The sequence below is a fragment of the Vanellus vanellus genome (genome assembly GCF_965231255.1).
Source record: "Vanellus vanellus genome assembly, chromosome: 7".
In the NCBI taxonomy this organism is placed as follows: Eukaryota; Metazoa; Chordata; class Aves; order Charadriiformes; family Charadriidae; genus Vanellus; species Vanellus vanellus.
In genome coordinates this window covers 14099301-14119158 of record NC_138912.1, presented here as the reverse complement: position 1 = coordinate 14119158, position 19858 = coordinate 14099301, and the positions used below count along the sequence as shown (strand labels likewise).

General features: G+C 41.0%; 1 protein-coding gene across 1 annotated transcript in view; it reads left to right on the top strand.

The window, feature by feature from the left end:
- Positions 1 to 19858, top strand: part of CFAP58 (cilia and flagella associated protein 58) — a gene marked incomplete at both ends in the record, with an annotated part of 63871 nt that overhangs the window by 33764 nt on the left and 10249 nt on the right. Inside the window, 2 exons of the mRNA XM_082486406.1 lie at positions 3021 to 3132; positions 5341 to 5445. Of these exons, the coding sequence (XP_082342532.1) occupies positions 3021 to 3132; positions 5341 to 5445 (217 nt within the window). The remainder of the gene's footprint in view (positions 1 to 3020; positions 3133 to 5340; positions 5446 to 19858) is intronic.

The following is a 19858-nucleotide window of genomic DNA, read 5'->3' as shown; positions in this document are numbered from 1 at the left end:
TCAATTCCCTTGTCTAAATCATTGATGAATATATTGAATAATATGGGCCCCAGTACTGACCCTTGAGGCACTCCACTGGTTACCGGCCTCCAACTGGACTCTGCCCCATTGACTATGACTCTCTGGCTTCTCTCCTTCAGCCAGTTCGCAGTCCACCTAACTATCCGATCATCCAGTCCACACTTCCTCAGTTTAGCCATGAGGATGCTGTGGGAGACCGTGTCAAATGCTTTACTGAAGTCAAGGTAGACCACATCTACCGCTCTGCCATCATCCATCCACCTCGTTATTTCCTCATAAAAGGCTATGAGGTTGGTCAAGCATGACTTCCCCTTGGAAAAGCCATGCTGACTGCCCCTAATAACCCTCTTATCCTTGATATGCCTTGAGAGGGCACCAAGGATAAGCTGTTCCATCAGTTTCCCAGGGATGGAGGTGAGGCTGACCGGTCTATAGTTACCCGGGTCCTCCTTCTTGCCCTTTTTGAAGACTGGAGTGACATTTGCTTTCCTCCAGTCCTCAGGCACCTTGCCCGTTTCCCAAGACTTGGTAAAGATGGTGGAGAGTGGTCCAGCAATGACTTCAGACAGCTCCTTCAGCACCCGCGGGTGCATCCCATCTGGACCCATGGATTTATGGATGTCCAGGTTGCTTAACTGGTCTCTGACCCAGTCCTCATCGACTAAGGCAAACTCGTCCATTGACTTGACTTCATCTTCATCTGGGGTCTCAGCGGAACAGGACTCCTCAGGACAGCCCCCGACAGAGTAGACAGACAAAGAAGGCATTCAGTAGTTCTGCCTTCTCTGTATCTTCTGTCACCAGGGCACCCACCCCATTCAGTAGTGGGCCTACATTGCCTCTGGTGTTAGTTTTATCTGCCATGTATTTGAAAAAGCTCTTCCTGTTGTCCTTGACCCCTCTTGCCAGGTTTAACTCTAAGGAGGCCTTAGCTTTCCTAGTTGCCTCTCTACATCCCCTGACAGCAGCCCTGTACTCTTCCCAAGTGGTCAGCCCCTCCTTCCATGATCTATAAACTCTCTTCTTCCACTTGAGCTTGCCAAGCAGTTCCCTGTTTAGCCACACAGGTCTCCTGGCTCCCTTCCTTGACTTCCTACGTGTCGGGATGCTCTGATCTTGAGCTTGGTAGAAGCAGTCCCTGAATGCTGACCAGCTATCCTGGGCACCTTTACCTTCAAACAGCTTTGTCCACGGGATTTCCCCTAGTAATTGTTTGAAAAGGCCAAAGTTTGCCCTGCTGAAATCCAGGGTTGCAATTCTGCTTGCTATTCTGCTTCCACCAGCCGAGATCATGAACTCCACCATCTCATGGTCGCTGCAGCCAAGGCAGCCTTCAACCTTTACTCCTTGCACCAGACCCTCCTTGTTAGTGAGGACGAGATCCAGCAGTGCACCTCTCCTAGTCGGCTCCTCCACCATTTGCATCAGAAAGTTGTCATCAATGCATTGGAGGAACCTCCTAGACTGAGGCTGGCTGGCTGAGTAGTCCTTCCAGCAAACATCCGGAAAGTTAAAATCCCCCACGACAACCAGGGCCTGTGACTGTGAGGCCACTCTCAGCTGCCCATAGAAGGCCTCATCAACTTCCTCCCCCTGATCTGGTGGCCTGTAATAGACACCCACAACAGTGTCACCCCTGCCAGCCTGTCCCTTAATCCTCTCCCACAGACTCTCAACTTGCTCCTCAACTGCACGTGGACAGTACTTGGTACATTGTAGTTGCTCTCTCACGTAAAGGGCAACTCCACCACCTCGCCTGGCTGGCCTGTCTTTCCTGAAAAGGACATAGCCACTCATGACCACATTCCAGTCATGTGAGCTGTCCCACCATGTCTCTGTAATTGCCACCAGATCATAATCTCCTGACCGAACAAAACTTTCTAACTCTTCCTGCTTATTCCCCATGCTGCGTGCATTGGTGTACAGGCATTTCAGGGAGCGAGCTGAGCACACCGATTTCACCCTATGGGTATGGGAGGCCTCCCGGTCTTTATCAATTCTGGAGTGCTGCCCCACCAATGCAAGCTCAGTAACAACCCCATCCCCCTTCAAATCTAGTTTAAAGCTCTCCAAATGAGCCCTGCTAGCTCCTGCCCCAGCATCCTTTTGCCCCTGTGAGATAAACCTTTCCCACGTGTCACTGTCCAGACCGGTGTCTTATAAAACCAGCCGTTATCAAAGAAACCAAAGCCCTGCCTGTAGCACCAGTCTTGAAGCCAATCATTTACTGACTTAATTTTTCCATTCCATCCCACATCATCACGTGAAGATGGAAGGAGAGAAGAAAAAATAACTTGAGCCCCAGAGTCCTTCACCATCCGCCCCAAGGCATTGAAATCTTCCTTCATTCCCCTCAGGCTGCGGGATGCGGCTTCCTGCCCATCCATCTGGAATATCAGCAGTGGATAGTAGTCCGTCGGGTGCACCAGGGTGGGAAGTACCCTGGTGATGTCCCTGATCCGGGCTCCGGGTAGACTACACACTTCCCTGTGGTGAGGGTCAGCTCTGCATATCGGGCCCTCTGTCCCTCTCAGAAGGGAATTGCCTACTACAATTACCCTTCATTCTTTTTTATCAGAGGCAGTCTTGAGGCGTGGAGTCAACTGCCTCTTCCTATATGACCTTCAATACAGGGGTACCTGAGTATGACTCCATAACTGATTTGTAGGTTACTCTAGATTAGTTAGCTGTCCTTCTGGCTTTAATGTACTTGGGAAGATGTGGGCAGGAAGATCCAGTAGGCTGTGGAGTAGATGCCCCAGGACCTGATGAAAAGTCCCTTTTTTGAGCCATTCTTACTAAATGAATAAAGAGGTCTAACTGTATTATGATTCCATCTGTATAGTGGTATTGGTGTCGACTGTTAATCACAGAAGTCACTTTGCCAGTGCTGTAGTGCCTGGGAGAATGGTTTGTTAATGTTAATGTTCAGTAGTACCTTGGTCACATTTATGTGTTTTGGTGTGGTATTTTTCTTGTTGTTTTATGCTGGTCTTAAGACAGGAGGTTCATCACATGCGGAAGGAACTATTAAGGGAACAGACTCGCTGCAAAGTTTTGGAAGAAGAACTGGAGAATCCCTTGAATGTTCACAGATGGAGAAAATTAGAGGTGATGTCTCAGCATTTCAAGTTCTCAAAGCCCATATTACCAAATCAGTGACACAGCACAAAGCCTATTTAGTTTACTGTTATGCAAATTACGTGGAGGGGCAGGCAGACTGAAATTTCCATAGTGCCAGTGGAATGGTTAACTACTGAATGGTTTCCTTGCACAATGCAATCAGTGTTATTTTTGTGTCACTTTTTCAATGAAAAATTGCAGAGGGATTTGTGAAGAGCCAGTCAAATGCTAAAGGGAATAAAGCATGCATAAGGTGAATTTAGAAGGAGGTGAGTCCTTAATATGGATGATGAGAAAGAAGATGATTTGGGAAAGATACAATCCTACCCTCACCAGTTAGAGAGATGTATATGGGAAGAAAGCCAGAATTAGAAAAGGTCATGGAACAGTTAGACTGGGGAATGGATAGACACGGACAGAAGGTAAATTGCATCTGTGAGAAAAGGAAGAGGCCTCCACATAAACAGTGTTGGGCTCCCAAAGATAACGATTCCAGGTAATGTGAGTTCAACTATTATGTAAACAGCAAATCTGAATTTTCACATTCTTGGAACCTGCAAAACAAAGGGGGAAACTAAAAATCTGTCAAGCACAGACCAAATATATGAACATCAGTTGGCATCGCTGGATATTTTTGAAGTAAGTCAGAGCCAGGTGAGATTTCTCTGTTGCATGGATCTCTGATCTGATGCCAGCCTAGGTTGCTTGGCTGCTCTAATATGAGTGGTAACATGCTAGTCCCTACAGAAACAGAGCTGAATATTTTGGCTGTGCTTACTAGCATGCTAGTTAATTTCTGATCTTTCCATGCTGAGCTTAAAGCTGAACGGAGTGTTTAGCTTTTCTTGTGGAAGGGAGATAAAATGCACGATGCTGAACTAGGTTAAAGACATCTAGGTACAATCTCCAGCAGCACCTTGTAACAAAGGAAAATCAAGACAGTCAAAACATCCAGAGTTGGGAAAATGAATGTACAAATGGACTGATAATGGGAAATGATATCTTTCCATTCTGGGTCACTGGTTTGTATTTGGAACGCAGAAAGGCCAGCAGATGGCTAGATCCATATGAAATAATCCTGATGGGTTTTGGTTCAATTCCTAATGAACAAACAACCTCATATCACTACACTTATCACAAATTGGCACCATGTTTGGGCAGTGCCATAAAAAAACGAAGGACTGAGTGGGTCATGGGGACTGAACTACTTTTTAGCCTGGTTTCTCAGGAAATTATGTTGTGTTGTGAGTGCTGCATACATATCTGTGTTAGTGTCCCAGTTAGACTTGAATAGATTAGTCAATTTAGATAAAATCAGACAAAAGATTAAGAGCCATGAGATACCAAGTTCCTTATAAGCTGAAGCAAATATGCACAGAGTGAGACTTTATTGGAGTCTTTACTGCAGCCAGCATGAGTTTAATCCTTATGAGCCACCAGAGACACCACTTGAGAGAGGAGAAAACACGTGGGAGAGAGGTGGTGTGAATCCCTGAGTGGTGAGAAGCTTCAGTCAGTTTGCTCCTCATTAAAGGATCCAACAAGATACAAAGTGGTAGGAAAGTAAGCTTTGCTGGTTGCTCCTCACAGAATTATTTGTTTCCTCCAGATGCAATCTGTGACAAAAGAATGAAAAGGGAAGAAGGAGAGATATCTACTAGCTCCTGGTCTTAACTTCTCAACCTGTTTCAAGACTATATTGTAGTTACACTTTCTTTTGTTCAAAAGAAAAATCTTCCTCTCCTTAAAACTCAGTTGACACTGTTTGAAGTTCTTGAAACAGTGGGAAGTACTTGCACTGCTCCTCGTATGTCAGTGGGCAGTTTCAGTTTCTACTAAAAGTGATGTACTAATCTCCTTTTCTTTCCCTGCCACATGGTTCTACCAATCTTTGCTGGTTTGGGGGTTAGATCTGAAGGGGGGCTCCTATTTATACTAGTTGTTTTGAGGAGGACTGATGAGGGTAAAAGTATTAAGCATGAACACACTCCAACATGCTCCTTCAAGAGGCAGAGATTCCAGTTTCAGGACTGCTTGTATAAATGCCATCTAAAAAAAAAAACCCAACAGCCCACCCCCTTCCTCTCCCCCGTTTTATGTTTGTCACTTTTGGACAGTTAGATATGGTTTTCATTTGCAAGCAAGAAACACTAACTTGTAATCTATAATTTTTGAGACTGCTTTGCTCTTGTCTAGGCCAGTGACCCAAGTACCTATGAGCTGATTCAGAAAATACAGAGACTACAGAAGCAACTTATCAGCAAGACAGGTGAAGTGATAGAGAAAGAATTGCTCCTTCAGGTACTGTGGCATCATTATTTTGTTGTATCTGATTAACATATTTGACTTACCCTGCATTCTCTGTCTCCTCAGATGTGCTTCCTGGATGTTATTTGGATGCATGACTTTGAATTTCTTTTGCATGCCCCTTAGATAACTTTAGATGGCAGCACTGACTCACTGAAAGAGAACAAATGGCATCTGATTAGTTGATTTTTATGTCCTGGCTACCGATACCTGGACAACTCTGGAAAACAAAATTAAAGATTTGCTTTAGTTTATTCATTTCATAGATTAGTCTTCAAGCCAGTGTTAGACTTTTGGAAAGGCTCTTTTGTCCTTTTAAACATGCCTGTTATGACCAGGACATGAAGGAAAATCCTTTTTTGATTCCATTCGTGATTAGCTTAGCTTTTGACAGGAGGAATCCTACAGAGTTTGTGTGATTTAGATATGTTGCTGTCTGGGCCATGTTTGGCTTCAAGGTCTTTGTGCTAAACTTTGCCCAAAAGTAATTTTTGTGGTAGCTTATTTTTTTTTAACTGTATCCGATGTCCCTTAACTCGAGTGATACCAACAAGATTTATGTTGTAGAATCAAGGAGAGACTATATTCCTTTAACAAAAAAGGACTGTCTTTGGGCTTCAACCATAGGTGTAAAACTGGGAAATCTGTCTCTTTCTCTCTGGTGATTGTAAGGATAGCTACAATTTGCCGGTTCTAGGTATGATTTTTAACATCTTGGTCTTAAATACCCTAATAGTCTTGATACCTATGTTGGGTATCACTTGATGGAGAGTAGAATGTGACTTGTAGCTCCATCTATCTTGAGAAGAAACTCAGCAGATGTTAACAAGGTAGGGTTTGTCTCTCTTTATTGTTTCATAGGAAAAAATAGATCTGCATTTCATTTGAAGGTAATGTAGGTATGGTGTACTACACCTTTGCTTGGAAAAATGTAATCTTTGTTACATACCACCAAAATGCTATCAGTGAAATAGTTTGTTAGCTTAAACAAAATGTAGCAAAAATAGCTTCAAATTTGCTGTGCTTTACCCATGCACAAAGCCAATTCTGTTGGATTTTGCCATAGACTCTATTGTGTCCTGCACCTGGGGAGGAAGAATGCTAGGCACCAGTATAGGTTAGGGGCAGACCTGCTGGGAAGTAGCTCAGAGGAGAAGGATCTGGGGGTCGTGGTAGACAGTAAATTATCCATGGCCCAGCAATGTGCCCTTGATGCCAAAAAGGCCAATGGAATCCTGGGCTGCATAGGGAAGAGTGTGGCCAGTAGGTCGAGGGAGGTCATTCTCCCCCTCTACTCTGCACTGGTGAGGCCACAACTGGAATACTGTGTCCAGTTTTGGGCTCCCCAGTTCAAGAGGGACAGGGAACTGCTGGAGCGAGTCCAGCGAAGGGCAACTAAGCTGATTAAGGGCTTGGAGCATCTCCCTTATGAGGAAAGGCTGAGAGAGCTGGGACTCTTTAGCCTGGAGAAGAGAAGGCTGAGGGGAGACCTTATTATGGCGTGCAAGTATCTAAAGGGTGGGTTGAAGGAGGATGGAGCCAGGCTCTTTTCAATGGTTCCCAGTGACAGGATGAGGGGTAATGGGCACAAGTTAGAACACAGGAAGTTCCGTTCAAATACACGGAAAAACTTCTTTACAGTGAGGGTGACAGAGCAGTGGCACAGGCTGCCCAGGGAGGTTGTGGAGTCCCCTTCTCTGGAGATTTTCAAGACCCGCCTGGATGCAGTCCTGAGTAATGTGCTCTGGGCAATCCTGCTTTAGCAGGGGAGTTGGACTAGATGATCTCTAGAGGTCCCTTCCAACTCTGAAAATTCTGTGATTCTGTGATTCTGTGTATCTTACCTCATCTTTAGTGTGCTCCCATTTAGCTATTATCATTATTTAGAACTGAAGAACTGAGATATAGAGGTACTAAGTTGTCTATCTTTGAGCCTACATTACTATACTAGCTATTGGCACAATCTTTCTGTCTATGCAGCAGTCTTTCTGTGGCAACTCTAATTTTTTAAAATTATTTTCCTAGATTTAAGTCAGCGTTCAGCTATATGAAACTTATTTATATATAGAATCGTTAATTCAGGCACCAATTTCCTGTGCAACAGTGCTGAAATGAAGGTTTTCCTCAGGAGACTGATGGTAAAGAAAAGGCCAAAAATACCACACTCCACATTCTATTTGGGGCTTCACCATCAACATTTCTGAGCTCTTCTCTGGTTTGCCACAGTGTTTTTGAGTCCTCCACCATGACCGAAATGGGGCTCTTTATTCATAGCAGGGTGTAGGTTAGGGATGGAGGACGTCCCCCAGCTTGTTTCCTCAAAGGGCTGTATGTCCTACTGTATGTCATTGGTGTAGGGCTTGCAACCTAAGAGTACTAGCTGAGCTTCTGCTGAGTGTCTGGATAACCTTGTACAAGTCATTTCATTATTCTTTGGACTGGTTTTCCTATATACATGTAATATGGTATGATGATGATACCTGTTTTGTGAAGTGCTCTGATACTCACTAAAGCAAAACGCTCACTAATAACTTACAAAACTGATGCTATCATGTTCCATACTCCTCTGGCGAAGGAGGGAGCCTGAGGAACAACTCCAGCAGAAGGAAATGAACGGAGAGCAGTAATGCTACCTTTCCGCTGGGAGCTGAGCTGTATGCAGTGGGAGGGTTGCTTTACCAGGCCCCCTTCTCGGTAGTGTGTCCTTATTAAATAGAGAGGATGGGCTTGATCCTGACTGAAATTTACCGTTATGAGAAACTGCAGCAATTTAGCTCCCATTTCTGGAAATTTTGATTTTTGTCCCCTCGATATAATTTGTCTTGCTTAGTGAGTTTGCTGTCTGGTCAATATAACAGCCAGTGTATAAGGCTCTGCTCCCCTATAAGGTCTGATCATTCCTTTTTCTTTTTTTTTTTTCCTTTCGTAAAATCCTGGTGAATTCCGTCATGCTTAAAGGCATTCAACATTTTTTTTTTTATGGGTTTCTCCTGGAAGTCAGCTCAGTTCAGTTCAGTCAGTCTCTGCTCATTTGCAGATCGGGGGAATTGCTGATGACTTGGCCTGTGCCTAGTTGGCATAAAATCCCCCGTCTTCAGTGTCAGAGACTGCGGGAGCTGAGGGATCCAAACTTACTCGTTTTCCCCATGTTGTGTTTGCTTGCATGTCACACCTCCTCACCCCCAGTCATTGTCACAGTATCACAGTATCACAGTATCACAGTATGCTAGGGATTGGAAGGGACCTCAAAAGATCATCTAGTCCAATCCCCCTGTCAGAGCAGGAACACCTAGACGAGGTTGCACAGGAAGGTGTCCAGGCGAGTTTTGAATGTCTCCAGAGAAGGAGACTCCACAACCTCCCTTGCCCTGTGACAAGGGCACAGCCATTGTGTGTATCTGCTTTAAAACTATCTTAATCACTTGCTTGCCGTACATAACCATTTTTATGTGTGTGTGGCCATCATGCTGGCAGATAGGATATTTGTTGAAGGTGAAGCTTGCGAGTGTCTGTGCCTATGATTTCTGTGTATGCATATTATGTAACGTAAATACCCTCACATCAAAACATAGTAATACAATGGAGTGCAAAAAACTATATGGATTGAATATTGAGTGTTAAGCATGCCTTCGGAATTTAGAAATAACCCATGTCTGGAAATGGCTGAGCCCTGTGTCAGCAACCTGCAGTTTGATTTGTAGAGTATTCACCTTGCTGCATCCTCGTGCAGCACCACAATGTTTGTATAAGGAAAAAATAATTCCATTTGTATGAACTCTAGTTCTGTCCTGATCATTACTTTTTTTTTTTTTTTTTTTTTGCAAATGGTATTTTAAATAAAAGCTGGTTTATGCAGGGAACAATGTTTCGGGATGAGCTGGATATATAAATTTTTGCTAAGTAAGGACAACAGTGTATAGATTCATGTAGAAAAGCATCTGCTTACTTTACCTGCTCCTGATGTGTATTTGATCACATCCTTTTTATTAGCTTTTTCAATATTTCTCACCTGTTAGTTCTTTAAAAATGATGCAGCTGTAAAAGCACGCTACAATCCATGCTATGTGATTATTAGAATGATTCGCTACATTTCAGTCAGAAAATCTTGATTGCTGACAGTACAGGAAGAACCCAGCTTGACTCTAAAATCCCATATGAAAATATCTTTCTTAACTTGCCAGCAGGGCACATTTTTTGTATTGTACATTTACCGAGAGGTATTGAATATGCAAGATGATGAATGTTGTTTTTTTTAGAATGACTTTTCAGAGTTAAGCACTTTAATAAAGATGTAAAAAGATGTCCTGTGTTATAGAAATTATTAAACTCTTCTTGTTTCTGATTTATCTGTTCCCTGTAGCCACAGCATCTTGGATTATAACCTATCAGTTCTCATACACCAAATAAGTATGGATATCCTGAGACTTTGAAGAGTATCTGCAAACTCCTTAACTCAGGCATTCTCACAGTTGTAAGCTGCTGTACTGATGAAAAATGCTGTCTTAAAAATCAGATCCAAACCCAAGGTCTTGAATACTTATGGTCAATAAAAATCCAGTGGCATTTTTGCCAAACATAGGAAATGTTACTTCAGGGTTAGCCAACTTCCATGTTTGAGACATTACCTTCCCTCTGAATTTGTGCACTTGAAAGATGCAGCATTTTTTATTTCTTTTCTGAACCATTGAGTAATACTGCAAGGCTTTGTGGAGAAATACGTTGCGTATTAACCAAGGGATTTCAATGATGAGTGAAGGTCTTTGTGAACACACATGGTATGAGCAAAATGCGTTGTATAGCCATAGGTAAAATTATTAATAAACAGAAGTGCTCCGCTGAACAAATCCCCACTGCAAAAAAAATACTTACTCACTTTGTATGTGGGGCAAATCCCTCATGTGACCAAAGCTCTACTGCTCTACTGTGTACTGAACAGTGATGTGGTAAGCTTGCAAGGTAATGCATTATCTTGTTAGGATTATGATTAGTGTGGTTTTAGGAATTTATACCATTAAAAGTGAATTATGCACTGCTTTATTTGTTTCAAATTTAGTTCTTTCTCTTCAGAGTGAACTCCTCTGATTTGATTTTATGTCTGACTGAGTGGAATTTTATTCAGCTGCATGTCTTGGAATGTATAACAGTGGGAAGATTCACATTGTATGTCAGTTATCTGCATTGTCAGTCATCTCAGAAGATTGTTTATAAATGTAAAAGAGAGATGTGCAACCAAGATTATTTGTGGAGGGAGACAAAGGCAAATGTGTCTCATTTAAGCCTTGCATGTAGTAGTGGAAGTATTGTTCTTCTGTACATATATATTTTTAATCAGTATTGTTTTAAGTTGTCAACAATCAAAGACCAGGATTGGGCAGTCAGAATGTGATGCTTCCAGGCTGTTAGCATCTTGAGCTCATAGTTTCAAAGAGTGCAAGGGCAAAAGGCATGATTAGCTCATATATCTGACTCAGAGATTACAGCCAGATAACACCCACATGTCCTTGAATTGAGCCAAGTTCTGAGCTAAGTTTCAGTCCCCCAAAAGAACTGATGGTCCCACTGACAGAGAGTAGGAGGAGCAGAGCGAATGCTGTTGTCTCCAGAATAAATCAGGAGAGTTTCATTTCAGGTATTGTAAGATACAGGGAGGAGAAGGTGAAAAGGACTTTGTCTGTGACCTTGGGCAGGTTACTTAGCTTTTGCATGCCTTGCATCGAGTAAAAAGGGAATAAAATAATTTCCACTCTTATAGTGGTATGTGAACGAATATATTAGACATGACTGAATTCAGTTGTAACAATAGCTAGCTAAACACTCAAAATAGGCAGATGTTTTATTTCATTTGTGCTAACTTGGTAGTAGAGCTGCTCTATCGAATTTGAGGTTCTTGTTGCTATAGTGTCTGAACATATACATAACCATCTTTATTTCTCAGAGCTGGTACTATGGTTTCATAAAGAAATCTGCTTTAGAACAGTGTGTTACCACGTGAGCTTATGCAGGCTGGCAGCTACTGAAATCAAACTTTTCTCCCAGCTAATGGAGGAGCTTTGGGATTTGCTTCCATGTATTTGTTAGACAAAATTTTTCTGCCCATTTATTAACTAAAATACAGGATTTTTTTTCAATGTTGTATCATTTTTTCAGCTCCGTGTATGAGAACCTAGTCCTCTTGAAAATCGTTTATTTTCCTAGCTTGGCAGTTTCATGAAGTGTGCTTCTGCTGGGTTCTTCATTGCTCTCACAGTGCTCACGTAGCTTCCGTTATTCAGCAGGTAATGCAGAAATGTGTGCTCTGATGCTGAGTAAGAGATTTTCTCATTGGACAGCCTGCTAGGGAAAATAGGAGAATGCAGTACTTTTACCTGCCCTTACTTTGGTATTTTTAAGTCCCAGTTCAGTTTTATTTTAGGTATTATCTGTACATCTTCAAAATGGCTGAGATTTACTTTACCCTCTCAAATTTGGCATTTATATTTTTTCAGTGCCAAGTATAGATTCTACTTGGATTTGAGAGTATAACCTACTTATATGTTACATGCAGGCTAGATAGTCTGAGTTGGGGATTTTTTTTGGCAGAATTGTCTATTTTCATAAAAATAACTGCAATTCACTTCAGGAAACTAATGACTGTAGAATCCCTAAGAGTCTCTTTTGACCTGCCCATTATTGTTTCTCTGTCATCTTGCCTTTAGAGAGATTTTAGCAGAGGTAGTTTGGAAGAGTGCTTTGTGAGCGTTGAAACTTACAGGTGAACTGCAAAATCCACTGCCAAAATACAATCCTTTCTTTACTGCTCCTTTATCATTTATATATAAAGTTAGCCTTTTGAAGGGATTTTTCTATCCAAAATTGAAAAGGGAAATGTTCTTTTTGGCTTTTTATACTTTACTAGGACTTGTCTCTTTTCTGTCTCTATTTCCTGGAGGATTTGACTTCCTCTGGAAGCACTGGATTAATGCCTATCTTGTGGCTGAAGCTAGCGTTTCTCTCAGCCCTCAATTAAAGGGGTGAGTATATTGAGCTTTAGGCCTTTTCTATGCTTAAAAGTACCATTCCTACTGGCAAAATGTTGCTTTTCTGATTTAGCTTATACCAGCTCTTGAATGGCAAAAGACTTTCTTGCTAGTATAATTGCATCTAATCACATAGCCAGTAGCTGGCATAGCCATGTCAGCACAAAGACATTGCACCACTAACTGATAAAGCTAAGCTGGCAAAACTTCTACCCATTTATCAAGTGGTCCCTGACATGGAAAAAAAAAAAAAGGCAGAAAAATGCATTTCTGTCCTTATAAAAACCTAAGCATTGATATGTATCTTAAGGAAGAGTAGAGAGAGAAAGCAGTACCTGGTGGAGTGTGGGTTTTGAGTGTATGACTCTAGTTCTAAGTTGGTGGCCAGAATTTAAAGGGATTTATATTGGAATATAGAAATGAGAAATACAGTAAAGACTCAGGCCCAACATTTAATTTTTGGCTTTCAACTGGGTATGAATCATTAAAAAAGCAAAACAGTTTACTTCCCCAGTGCCGTGCAGAAAGAGGCACTGGTGTGTCAAAGGCACACTGTAAGAACTGCCTTGATTTAGAATTGGACTCTGAAGAGAATCTCTGTTCTTTTGTCAAATGAAAAAATAATGTATTCCCATGAACTCTGGCTGTAACCGCATTCTAACTAGTGATGAACAAAATATCTAATTATTGGCACAATATTTTGATGCACAACAGTCTACTGAGTTAGTCCCATCAAATTAATTTCAGTCCATTGCCTTGAATCTGTTTTGAACTGGAGTCTCCAGTGCAGTATGAAGTGACATATGGAGGTGCTTAATGCATCGAGTCATCCTTCAGGACTATTTTTTCAGGGTCTTTTCTTCTTCTGCCATGCTTTTATTTTCCTTTTGTTGTGCTTGAAATGTTCATTGCTGAGCGAGGGCTTTGGCTGGGGATTTTGACTTTGACTCCAAGTGGAAATTTTTGGGTTTTAGTATTGGTGTTAAGTTGAAGGATTGGTGTCTTTTAGTGATTCTATGCCTGGCAATGATGACTCTTTCATACAATTAGAATTTCTTTAGTGCCTTTTGTTCTGCCACTGATGTTATTTTTCCAAGTAAATTAATTATTAAAAAAAAAAAAAAAACCAACAAACCCTGATTGTGTATTCAGTAGGGTTCTGTATAAAACACTTATGCTGAGCAAATTGTAGGATCATTGTGTTAATTCTTGGTGCAACTTACCTGGTCTCATATGCAATCCTGTGATGATGTAATAAGTGATCACATCCCATAGACAGGAAGGGTAATAGTCAGCTGCGTGAAGGTCTATTGAGGGTCTACATATCTACCTGAAAGTTTTGTGTAAGCCTTAAGAATTCAATAGGGATTTGAGGGATGTTCAGTTCTTGCCCTAGCTCTCCTCAGAAAGGAGTTGATTTCTATTTCTGCATATTTTGAATATGCTTCTTGGCGCATTAGTTTATTTTAGCCCTTCTAATCTCAGTCCATCTAGAATTAGAAGATGTTCTATGCTATAGAAACTTACAGCATGATAAACTGCTCTTAAAAACACACTGACATTTACATTCTTTCCCTCCTCCCACATATGTTGCAATTCAAATGGAAGAGAATAAAGTCTTCCCAGGAAAATAGCCTTTTGGTTGTTTTTTTTTTTTTTTTTTTAGGGTATGTTTGTTTAAACAGGTTTTTGAAAAAACAGGTAGGAAAGGTGCTGATCACTTTAATGTCATCAGGTGAAGATAATCAACTTCTCTTTGGAGTAAGAAACTAATTTTCCAATAAAAATAGTACAAATATTTCTGGCACTGGCAAATGAGAAACAGAGCAGATTACTTATTGATCAAACAAAACATTTTTTGTGGTGAATTTTCTTAGTAGAAAAGTTTAATTTTTACTGAATCTTTGTGGAACTACATTGCCCTCATAAACAAAACAGATTTCCCATGATAACTGGTTTCAGACAGAAGCAAGTTGCAACTTTATTTAAGAAACTAGAAGAAGACAGATCAAAATAACTTCTGGGGGTTCTGCACCATTTTTAGCTGATCTAATGGTGTTTTAGTCAGAAATATTCAGATGCCATTTACAAGGATGAAGAAGTTGCAGGTGAAGTAAAAATCTCTTAAGGTTTATGGGTGGCAAATGTACATGAATGCATAATCTGTTTTTAAAGTTTTTTAGAAGAATTTATATGTATAATTGAGTTTGAGCTTGAAAGAGAACTCTAGTGGTTCATCAGATGTCATCCTTCCACATCATGCAAGATTGATTTAATTATGCAAGTACTAACCATCCTTGATAGTTGTATGTCAAGTATAGATTTGTCTCCTGTGTTCTAATACATGTACTCCCAGACCATGAATTTTAGCATGCATGAGAGAAATCGTTGGCTTGAAGTATACTGTGGTTTATGGTTGTGACTTATCTCCCACGCTTTTAAGTCTAGCCCTGGTGTTTCTGAAATGCAAGGAGCAGATGTATTGGTTTACTCAGCGTGGTAGTCCTGGAAACTTCAGAGACCGAGTTTCACTTCTGTGTATCTTCCAGGGGTTTTAGTGAATTTTGGCAATTCATGTAGCAATTCTTTGTGTCCAGATCCTTTTGTAGAATGAGAAGAGAATCACGTCCCTGGCTGGAAGCACTACTTTGGCATAAGTACGTTAAAGATTTAACAGTGTTCAGAGACTGAAAGGAGGCAATATATGTACCCAAGGTACATCATTGTTATTTGTAATCTCCATCAGAAAAGCAGAAACAGTGATCACCAAAGTATTTTATTCAAATGTCTTGCATCTGATTTGAACCCAGAAATCCTGAGCATGGATACCTTGTGTCATAAAACTTAAAATATTTTGTATAATGACCCATTCCTAAAGTTTTTAGACAAAATCGTCATTAGCTTCAACCATAGTTTGTGAGAATAAAGCTTGAGTAAAAAGTTCAGAAGTTTTTTTAGTAAATAACAAATGACTGAAAACAAACTTGTTTACTCCTCATTCCTGTATTCAGCATGTATCTGGGAAGGAAATAAATCTGCTGCGCACCCCAGGGTAAAGTATATTAATCAACCAGTTATCTTGTTAAAGGAAAGTAAATGATTCGCTGTGCTGACTGAATACATTGCAATGCAGAAACTTTGCAGTCCTGTTAGCAATCCAATACTGACTGTTGGCCATTAAGAAGCTGCTAGAGAAGTTAAAATACTGGAGGAACACAACAGCAGTGTAGCAATACATTCTCGAGCCCATATTATATAGCGTGGCCCAGAGCCAGCTGCAAATCTTTATTATTCAGGTGTACCCTTTGGCAGGTGTTCTTCCATTAAGGCAAAGGTATGCTGCTCCTCCCTCAGCAAGCAAGGTATGGGCAATCTACAGCATCCCATTCAGTGATGGATTATTATTTTCTATGATAGTTATAACAACAACAACAAACTCCAACAAAAAAAAAGGCATTGCACAGGGACAGACTAGATTTTATCTGTTTCACATCACTTATTTTCATTCTTAGAGGAGTGTGAAGGGTGCTGTTGTTGAGGAAACACATGCAGTAAGATGCAGCAGCGCTAAGGCTGTTTCAGGGCTGTTACGGGCAGGCAGTTAGAGTCACTGTGTTGGTGGTTTTTTTTTCAAAGGTAGCTTAAAATTGGACAGATGAGGACACAAACAGGTGTAGAAAGAACCCCGTTCCTCCATTCTTCACTCTGAGACTGCCAGACACAAGCTGCTGAGTACACGGGAGCCATGAATTCCGCGTAGGGAGACTCTCTGCCAAGTAGGGTGCATCAGTCAGCCAGCTGCTCCACATCCTCTAGGCTCAGAGCTCAAGTCTTCCCATGCCTGTCTTAGTAGATATAGCTGTAATCTTAAACAGGGGATGGCACACTTGGGCACAGCAGTTGCCTTTACATGAACATTAGGATTCGCTCTCTTTCCCCTTCCTTTAGTCCTCTTTCTGTTTCTTTGAATTTTAAGAAGCAGGAAGGGGGAGCTGAAACAGAACTCCCCGAGGGACAGCGGAGGGTCAGCTCTAATTACAGCAAATCTGAAGGAAGCCATATATTAAAACATTCATGATTTCAGAATTGCCGTGTGTGTTTCTTAGATGTACTATTATTTCTTAATAGGTTCCAAAGTGTAACAGGAGACCATTCTTTCTTCCCTGAGGTACTTGGCATATGCAGGGAAACTCCACTGTCTTGTCACAAAGATGTATGTAGGCTTTACTGCCTTGATAGACAAGTATTTGTAGGTTTAAGTGGTGGCTTGACTTTGAGACAGCTATTCAGAGGTGGCAATCCAGAACACCGAAGGACTTGAAGCTAAGTGCTCTCATCTTTCAGGGAAATCTAAGGATCTAAGTCAAGCAGGTGATTAAAGAGATGTGGGTGCCTAACTTACAGATAGGCATTTCTAGAAGCAGCTCTGCAGTTTCTCTGACCCTTCGAGGTCATCTGTCAGATCAGTCAGAAGTAAGAGCAGAAGCTGGGTCTGTCTGCTGGGAATCCCCATCCCAAGCCTCCACCTGCAGGAACAGCTAATCCTTAAGAGCAGAGCTGTGATAATTCTTCTTTGATTCATCTGATAATTTAAAAATCTAAATGGCTATTGAATAGATAAAATACATGCTGTTACACTGACATTAAAATACAGAGGTTTTAAGTAAAATTTTCTACATTTGAAGAAGATAATATTATTTTTTTTTGAGTTGAAACCCTGTATGTAGTAATTATTAGCCAGTAAAAGGTTTCCTGCTGTTTGCCTTGTTGAGTTATTCACTTAGAATTTTTAGATTCCTTGGTGATAAGATTTGTATCAACCTCTGAATCTCCTCCAGGACACTTTAAGACAAGCTGCTACTAGAATGTGAAACAAAGGTTTGTTTAGAGCTCTCTTCAGCTCAACTGTCAAGCTGCAGGCACTGTGGAAATAGCTGGAATATTTACATCATTCCATGCCATGTCAGAGGTAATTCTCACCTTCAAGGAACAGCTCACTTTTCTTTTGTGTGTATATATGTGCATGTGTGTTCCTGTTCACACATATAGAAGAACAGGGGATAATTAATGGATCATCTTCTGCAATGTAAAGTATAAACAGCGTGATTAAATAGCTACTCTGATTAATGATTTTATAAATGCTTGTGTCATGTCAATAGTAAAAATGGAAGTGCAGCTGTTATTTCAGCAAGAGGCATCTGTGCCAGTTTCTTCTGATAGGTTGTTATCCTTGCATCTCAGAGTTCAGAAGTTGAAAGGGGAGGAGGATAGGTAACCTATTTGTTTTTCCATTGGAAAAAAAAACCAGTTTTCCCACGTACTTCCTAAGAAAGATACAACAGTACCAGTACCTAGCAATAATGATAAAAATAATAAGAAGTTGTAATTGCACTTTATCTGGAATTGTTTGTACTTTGTTGTTCCTGGAAGATGGTAATAATGCAGCATTCATCTCTTACTGTTAGAAAAAAGAGTCAAGGGTGAAGACCTTAGAAGATGCTCCAAGGCGTTATTTTCCTCTCTCATTAAGCTGTTTTGAAAATGCCAGTCAATTTAGTGCAGTCTGCTCTGTGCCAAAGGAAACAGAGTTGCTCTTGAGAAGCACTATTATCAACTGGAGGGCTAAGTCATAAGACAGGTTTAATTTAACTCCATCTAGAGAGGTGCAAATTTCACCAAAGACAGGGATATGATCCCAGCCTTTCCTTCAAATTGGTGGCAGCATTTAACAAGGAAACCCCAAGTGTATCATGCAGTATTACAGTTGCCACACTGTGAAACGACTTCAGTGTCCTGTTTCAAACCTGAATTAATTTACCCAACAAAAGAACTCACATTGGACAGTTAAAGGAGGGTCTGGATGATGATGAAAATACAAGCTGTTCTAGGGTACTGTGTGCTTGCAAAGGTGGATGGATGTGGAATAGACAAGAAAGAGCAGGAGCTTTTGAAAAGTGTTTATTAAGAAAGTTTATACTGCACATTTCTCACAGTGCTGGAGGCAACTTTCTTCTATTGTTATAAATTCGTGAAGGTTACTGTATGCTAATTTTTTCTACACCTCATAAAACTTTTAATCATAGATGTCCTGAGCCAACAGCTACTCTATTAGGTATACACAAACACACAAATAAGTGTGCAGCTTACACAGGTAAAACGACTATGACTAGATGTGTATGTCTATGTATGTATTTAATTCAGATTTCAGAGTCCTGTTTAACACTTCTGAAAAGGGATCTCAACCCTTTAAGGATGATCTACTGCTGCATGGCGTCATAAACAAAATGGCGCTGGAGTTCAGCATAGCGCTGACATTTTGGTTATAATGCCAATAAACAAGAAACCCCCTGGGGCACATTGGCTGACTTGTTTTCCTCACCAAAGCCATGAGGAACTGTAGCGTGCTTACAGAGTTACTGTGTCGCTTTCTTCACCTTACTAATTAAAATAAGGATTTTTAGCTAGGTTAAATGTTTTGGGGTTTGCCACCATACACTACGCTACATGTACCACACTACATTACACACTTTTGCTCTACATCTTTAGCTTGTTGGTTTTTTTTTTCTTTAGCTTAATTGCTGGAGATTGGAGCTAACATAAATGAAACTTACTCTGAGTCAAAGGGTTTGGGATTTTTTGTGTGTACGTTTTTTTAATAATTTGTGTGATAGAAAGCTTTTGGTGCAAAATAGGATTTTTGCAGGTCTGATGGAGAAGGCTGTTGGTGAGCTGCTATGCCAGGTAAATTTGTTGAATTATCTACTTGGAAAGACAAGCTGATAAAAACGAGGAAGCTGGGACTTCATGGCCTATTTCTGTTGTGAATACATCTTCATTAAATGTACGGTCATCCATCGTCTGTGGCTCAGAATGATACCCTGGGCTAACTAACAAGATGGGTCATTTCAGGAGTTTCCTAGTGACGTGTTGAGGGAGAAGATGATATAAAACGGACTCTCATCTTTAGAGCTAGTACCAGGTGCATTGGCCTATCCCAGCATTGCTGAGTGCCTCCCACTCCTTGTCAAAGCAGTGAAATGCCTTGGTGTCATCTTGGGAATATGTCTGATGGAGATGATGGCCCCTCTGGCAGGGAACAACGAGCAAATTGGGCTGTGCTGGTCAGCAGCAATAGCTTCTTTTGAAGTAGGAGTGTGCTGGCAAAAGTGATTCTTTTTGCTGTAGACTGAGCCAACTTGTGACCACCAAGTCCTGAGGAATCAATTGAAGTTTCCCAAACATCTGCCAGTCCTCTGCAGAAGAAAATTATTTTTTCTCAATTCGTTGTAGAGCAGGCAGGCCAGGAGAGCACTAGATTCTGGCTGAGACAGCAGCTAGTTAAATTTAGGGGAAAGCAACAGTTCCCCCACCCTCTGAATTAATAGGCGAGA